The sequence below is a fragment of the Atta colombica genome, unplaced genomic scaffold, assembly GCF_001594045.1.
Source record: "Atta colombica isolate Treedump-2 unplaced genomic scaffold, Acol1.0 scaffold205, whole genome shotgun sequence".
Lineage (NCBI taxonomy): Eukaryota > Metazoa > Arthropoda > Insecta > Hymenoptera > Formicidae > Atta > Atta colombica.
The window spans coordinates 1,949,768-1,957,281 of NW_017259300.1; the positions used below are offsets into that span (position 1 = coordinate 1,949,768).

The 7,514-nt window shown below is 29.0% G+C and overlaps 1 protein-coding gene across 1 annotated transcript in view; it reads right to left on the minus strand.

Moving 5' to 3' along the window:
- Positions 1-7,514, minus strand: part of LOC108687311 (dynein heavy chain 2, axonemal) — a 51,835-nt gene that overhangs the window by 42,913 nt on the left and 1,408 nt on the right. The window contains exons 3-8 of the mRNA XM_018193002.1: positions 6,012-6,148; positions 4,663-5,005; positions 3,707-4,226; positions 1,844-1,980; positions 855-1,000; positions 664-757 (exon numbers count right to left, since the gene is read on the minus strand). Of these exons, the coding sequence (XP_018048491.1) occupies positions 664-757; positions 855-1,000; positions 1,844-1,980; positions 3,707-4,226; positions 4,663-5,005; positions 6,012-6,148 (1,377 nt within the window). The remainder of the gene's footprint in view (positions 1-663; positions 758-854; positions 1,001-1,843; positions 1,981-3,706; positions 4,227-4,662; positions 5,006-6,011; positions 6,149-7,514) is intronic.

Sequence of the window (7,514 nt, forward strand, 5' to 3'; positions counted from 1 at the left end):
AATCTTCTGCGTTTCAATTTCTCTTCAAAATCGACACGAACTTTCCGAACAACTCAATACATATTCTTTATCGCGCTAATTTTAGATGATTTGTCTATTATGCCGATAATATTACGGTATATTTGTGTTTATTAATTATGTTAAGTAAAATGTACTTTACAATGATTACCATGATACACAAAAGCTATAAAAATTATTATTATAAAAAAAGATCTGAGAAGAATGTATCAATATTGTGTCACAGTATTACACTATTATAATATAGCATTATGTATTTACATATATCAGAAATTATTATATAATTATAGTTTCTATTTATAGCTCAAACAATCTAATTTCGATAAAATGAAAAGTCTTATGTGGATTATCAATGATCTATGTGGAATGTGTTAATACTTTATATCAGTGATGCGAACCTCTCTTAAATTAAAAATCGTTTTTAGATATATTAAAATCTTGTGGGTCGCATAATGTTTTTATATTTTCTGCTGCGAGATGTGGCTGGCCACAAAAAATTAATTGGCGGACTAGGACGAGCACATTACTACTTTATACTATACAATATTATTAAAATGAAAATTGTGTTTGTATTTCTCTCTCTAGAGTTATAAAGAGATGACATATTTGATCATACTTCGTATAGTTATGCCAAGAAAGCTGTACCTCTTGTATTACATTCTTGAAGCCCTCATAAATCTCTATGACATTCAGAAATACCATATCGAGTCTTTGAGTCATAACTTGGAACGTCTCGTCTCTGGAAAGTGAGAAAGTTCAACCGATGCGCGCTCGCCAAACGTTAAGTTTCAGTCACGCGTTGAATTTGCGACAGCATTGCAAAATGGAAATCCTACCTTACGTGCAAAAGTTCCTCCTCCAATTCAGACAATGTGTACGTGTAATTAATCCTTATCTTAATCATTGGAGCATCGCAGATATTCTCGCAGATTCTTATAATTTCCGAATTCGAGTTCTTGTAGATATCGATGAAGTTTTGGAACTAAAAAGACAAATTAATTTAATTTTTTTACCATTCAATTTACATACTATACAATTATATCAGTGAGAAATAAATTGCGTTTAGCTTTCGTCAATTCTGAAATTATAGCACATATATTGGGTTGTTTGGAATTTCGTGCCGCAAAAGATTTAAATTTAATAAATGTATACTAAAATTTAAATCTGCGTTTTATTTTCCTTCAAAATCGGCACGAACTTTCCAGACAATAGTTTCTTTTTTCGAACATTTTCTTTTTGATAATTATTCTTTATATTTCTTTACTATAAAATTCTAAATATGCAATTACATCGAAAATTCGTAATAGAAAGCATTATATTAATTAAAATTTTAATTTTTTTTAAATACTCTCGTAATAAACTACTTAACGTGCTTATTCTGTTTAATATTTGTTTGACTTCTATTTACTTTTTTTCAAAAAATTGTAAGTAAATTCATATTTATCATAATGTTCTTAAATGTCAATAATCGAAAAATAATGTACAATATGTATTAATAATAATGATTTTAATTGGCATGTAAAAATATTTATTTTGGTAATCATTTATATAAATATCTACCAAAAATGAGATAATTAATCTCGGATCGGATCAATGTCTTAACGTCTTATCTGCAGTAGCTATACTCCATGTATCTATATAATAATTATTTCGTTATATTTTCGCGGGACACAAGCTTCGTAATTAAATGTTCAAATGCAAGTGAGCGAGCTTCTCTTAGAGAATTCAAAATTAAATTTTATCGCGTGGTTACCGTATATATATTACATGAATCTATATAATCTTCGTACATAGATGAGGTAAGAGACTTTAAACGTACATTGACTGTTTCGTTGAAACAATCCTCGATGTACGTATCTACGTATTCCGTGTTCCACGTCAGCTTGGTTAAGCCGGGATTGATCTTCCGGTCGAGCTGCCGAATTAATTCGCGAAACAGCGCACGTTCTGTCAGCGACAATGCTGAAAAATAGAAGTTTCGCTACGTTGCAAGAATATTTTGCTACCATTGCGTGCGACTGCAAGTACGAAGAATGTCGCTTTCATCGCGCGCATTACGGGCATATACCTTGTTTGAATCGTGTCATCATGATATTTGCATAAACACTCACATTTTAGTCGGGGAACTTTTTCATTATAGCGTAGAAAAAATAAATTTAGCTGTTCTATATTCATTGTACATGTATATCTAATAAGTTATAGAATGCAATGTTATATAAAATAATTTGCAAAAGTTATTTTTTAATAATTTACGCATACATTAAAAAAAATTTTTTTTTAATAGAGATAACAAAAATAATTTTTTTAATTACATGTTTGATATTAATGTATTTATTTAATAGTTTCATAATTAAATATGACATATACTTGTTAAAGAAGTTTAAAAACAACACAAATCTACAAAATTTAATTTTTTTGTGCTATTTGAAAAAGAAGAAGAAGAATTAACTCAACGCATTAAAAACATGGAAAACTTCCATGTTTTTAATGCGTTGAGTTAATAAATGAAACTGTTTTTATCACGTTACACTTTTGGCAAAAATAAGATTGAAACACGCATTTTTTTTGTTTTGGAGAAAATTCGTGGCTGATGAAAACCAATCTAAAAGAAATTTCGAAAAGGCCTCAAATTAATAATTGAACATTATACTTTAACATAAAAATATCAAATCTTCTTCTGCCAGCATCGAATTTCTTTGTTTTTATATGGTCTCACAGAAAAAGAAGGGAGGAAGAGAGATGAGAAAAAAGGAAGAAATGAGAGAAAGGACGATAAAGAGGGGGGAAGAAGAGGAGAGAGGGTCGAGAAGGAGCGGGAGAGTGAAAGTAAAACGATTGTCCTATAGTTTAGTCCAATGTGAAATATTGTTGTAAATAGTAAAAATTTCAATAGTGAAATTAATATATGGGACTAAAGATGCTTTTTTATTATAAAAATGTTTTTTTTATTTGTTTGAACAATTTTTGAAACACAACGATTTTCCCCAAAAAAATGATTTCGTAGTATTTTCTATTAGAAAAAAATTGTATAAGTCGCATTTATTGTAAAACTTTTTACTAAATATGAAATTTTATATAACTGCATAAAAATTTTATACATAGGAATTGCATAGAGCAAGTGATATATTTGACATCGTGTGTGCGATTACATCTACTTCTAAAAATAAAATGCCAGAGATTCGATATCTGTATAAGATTCGATATTTTTACATTAAAAAATATTCAAGTATTAATATGAACTCTTTTGAAATATCTTGACATCGAATTCATCAGTTATGAACTTTCAAAAATGACCAAGAATGCATTTTTCAGGCGTTAAAATTTTATTTTCTTCAAAAATTTTTCTTAACGTGATAGAATATTTTCACTTATTTGAGGATCTCAGAAACTATACAAAACTGCTATCCTATTCTAAATAGCAAAAATTATGCAAATTTGTATAACTGAGAAATACTATTTTTTTTATCTTTACATCAGTGAATTTTATGATAAAATTGCTATCATATTAAAAATAATTAAAATTTTATTGTATTTATTAACATATCATTGCTCTTAACTAAATAAAGTTTTCTGATTAAGAGCAATAACTTCTTCTTGGAAGTGAAAAAATAATGTCTTCTTCTACAAAATGATAATTTATACATTGGTATTTGTACTTTCACATGGTAATTGATTATTGAAAACAAACCTTCAATAATCCTGTTGTATGTCAACGTGACGGCGAGGACACTTTCGTAGATAAAGCGTAACGTATCCCACATGTCATATATCTGTTGTATGTGCACGGGTATGTTGAATTTGAAGCTGATCCAATAGAAACACTCATGGCAGAGATTCAGAATATTAGGATCGATGTTACACTCCAGCAGGCCGGGTTTGCTGTCACTTTGCCGCATCAGACAGCGATCGAGTTGCGCGCGCGGGTTATCGCCGACATAGTACAACCATTTTATGTGCAGTTCCTTCATGGAGTCCTCGATGGATCTGATCATGATATCTTCTTGATGATAGATCTCTTCGCTCATGGCGCAATAGGGCATCCACTCGGCCTTCTCCAGCATTTTTCGTGTCGATAATAGACGGTCACCTTTCAAACGAAGATTCAACGCTCTACCAGCGTAGTACGGAGTGATCGACGAATATTCTTTTTTCTCATTCAGAATCTCCTGTTTTGTCCGTTCAATATCTTCGGCTAAAAGCTGCCATACCTTGAAAATTATTAGTTTTTAATGTTACTGATTGCTTCAACAATTTAAAATGTGACTTCAGTAATTTAAAAATCTCTTAAAAAAGATTTAGTTAAAATTTAGGCAAAATACAAACTAATAAAAAAATAAGTTTTACATATCTAAATTTTTTTGTAAATTTTAAATTCTTTTTCTTATATAGAATTATAAAAAGCTGTTACAATAAGATAAAATGTATATACGTAAAATACTTTTGCAAATTTTCTTCATGCTTCTCGAGATTAAAAAAAATTATTTACTAATTATATTAACATATATAATATATTTATATTACATAACATAATAAATTAACATATAATATCTTATAGGATAATACCGTATATGTGAAAATACAAACTTTAAAAATCAATGCCTTAAACATAAAATTTTTATTTACGAATTATTGAATCCTTCTTACACTGCTATTTTTGCTATCAAGTAGGAATTTTAAATTCTTGCGATTCAAGTAATTATAGAAGCTTCGTAAATTCTCTATTCCTTCTTGAATATTATTAACATTCATGAAAACTATGGCTATCAAGTTTTCGATCATTATCTCTAAGTCCTTCATTTCAGTACGAAATATGATCATATCATCATGCCACGTAGATTCGTGAACGGCGAAAATCTTGTATGAAATTGCTTCGATTTTACTCAGAGACTCATAAAAGAGTCTTTCGATCTTTTGACATACTCTTTCATGCTCTTCGCCATTTGTACCACTGAATTTAGGACTTAAAATTTTAGTAGTCTCATCCAATCTGTGTTGAAAAGTCATATTGTAACTTGCAACTACTATTACGAAAATATTAATGTCGGCATGAGCAAATTCTAATTCTGAAATAATTTAATATCTAATTATACTGATCGACAATAATTTTGTTAATGAGTAATTTTGTTTAATTTTTATGTATTTTCTGATGCTGATTCTGAAAATAAGATTAGAGTATCTTATGAATTTTAATTTCTTCCACCATCCAACCATCATATTTCTTTTTAAAAGCTAAAAGCTTAAACTTTTTGCTAATAGCAGCTCAGTATATAAGGTCTTTTTTTTTAATTAAAATAATTTATTTTTCTTTGAAAACTCTTATAATGAACAGAAAATATTAAATTCGGTAGCTATTAATTATAAATCACTTATTTATACATATAATGGAAGGGATAAATCGAAAAATCTTTAATTTTTTTTTTTAATTTTTTAAATGTAGCAAACAGATTGTAAATCAGCAGAAGAAACATTATTAGAGACACTCTATTAAATCAATTTAACATAAAAAAATTGAATTTTGACGAGAAATGAATCATCAAAAAGAATTAAAATTTATAAAATTTTTTTAAATGCATGTTACTCAAAAACTTTGTCTTCATAAATTTGGTAAACAGATTTGAAAGCATGGAATAAAATATTATAAGATTCTTATTTTATCAGATCTTACTTTATCAACATAAGAAAAATGAAATTTGTCGATTAGTGTTATTCTTATCTATTCAAAGTATAAACAAATTTAAAATTAAACATAACTATGTAACACTTAATGGTATATTCTATAGAATACAGAACAATAATCCTCCATAAAAAAAAAATAAAATTATTACTTTATATTTGTTCAACCATAAAAAAAGGATAAAGTGGATTATTCTGTATACATAGCAACAAATTAAAAAACATTGTTTATAAATGGAAAATAAAAATTAAAGTAAAAAGATGAGATAGTGTGTGCAGTTTTATCGTTGGTTATATGCTGTGCAGTATTTGTAAAATACCTTGCAAAATCAATCATTGCTTGACAAATCTCGATTATATCTTGACACCTGCCGATGAAAACGTTGATGTAATGAAATATGCTATTCGTGTCTAAGTCCCAGGAGTGGTGCGTGAGATTGATGTGAGCCTTCGCGATCTAGAACAGAAGAGTTTATTTTATTAAATATTAATATACTATCGATCGATCAGTGACAAATTAAAATTTTGATTTTAAGTGTTGACACTGAAATAAAATATATTTTGCTAAGTATTTGGATTCTGCTCTAATAAAATATAAAGTAGAAACTGAGCAAAAAACGGATAATTTGTTGTGCCAATGTATGAACAGCGAAAATCTTGTACGAATCCGCTTTGATTTTTTCGACTCTTTTGACAAAAATCGAAAAAACGTTCATGAAGACATTTTATTATTACTATCCGCTTACACGAAGTATTACAGAAAAAATAAAAATGCGAAAGACCGGAAGGACTGAATACGCGCGTTAGCGATCCGTGAAATCCGCTATGTAACGCGATTGCACGGATTTCTGCACAAAAGTCTAAGAAGTCGTGTCACCTATCCCTTCGGGCACATGGCGTGCTAACCCCTAGCGCAACTCGAGAACAAGTAGTCGAGAGAGCCGTCGCGTCACATCGTTTCCCAATTCCCATCTCTATTCTGGCTTATCTACCCACGGGAAAAGCGTAAGTCGGTGTTATATTGCAATCTCAACTTAAAGCGAAAGCTCTTTTTCGCCACTTTGTACTTGTAAGAAGCGTCCTTCGAGCATATAAGCATTCCATCTCTCTCGTTAAATTAATTCTATCAAGCATTACCGCAAGCAATTATTTGTTTGACTCTAAATTCAGAAAATTGCCTCGCTTCGCGCTTTGAATTATCATATCTAATCAAAATTACCACTAAAATCACTTTGTAACTTCCGTATTAACGGAGAAATTCATCCTCAGTTGTCCAACAAGGATTCTAAGTAGCTAAAGTAGCCGTGCACACATAATTTAATGGGAGTTTAACTCACCGACTGGAAGATGAATTTGCAGACAGTATAAAGGACTACGTTTTATACGCACATCATATATAAGGTCACAAAATGGCCTTTGAGCTTACACGTACTTTACAAAGATGTACTTTTCCTTATTAATTATTAAAATAAATACAAAATTTGAGAATACTTCTTCATCGTTATAATTATAGAGAATATTATAGAGAAAGACTTATTAAATTAATTAAAGTTATAGCAAAATTAAAAATAGGCTTAGTTAAAAATATTTTTTATGCAAAAATTAAAAGAGAAGTTTTAACTTAAATTAAACTTTGGTAGGGTGTAATAATTAAAGCGTATGTAATAATTAAATGTTAAAAAGGTATGTGACTTGCTGTACGCCGCGTCGCGAGTAATTATCTTACTTTACAATTTTATATAATATTGCAATAATATTATAATAAGCTAGAATACATAATATTATTATTAATATTATTATTAATATATATAATAATAATATAA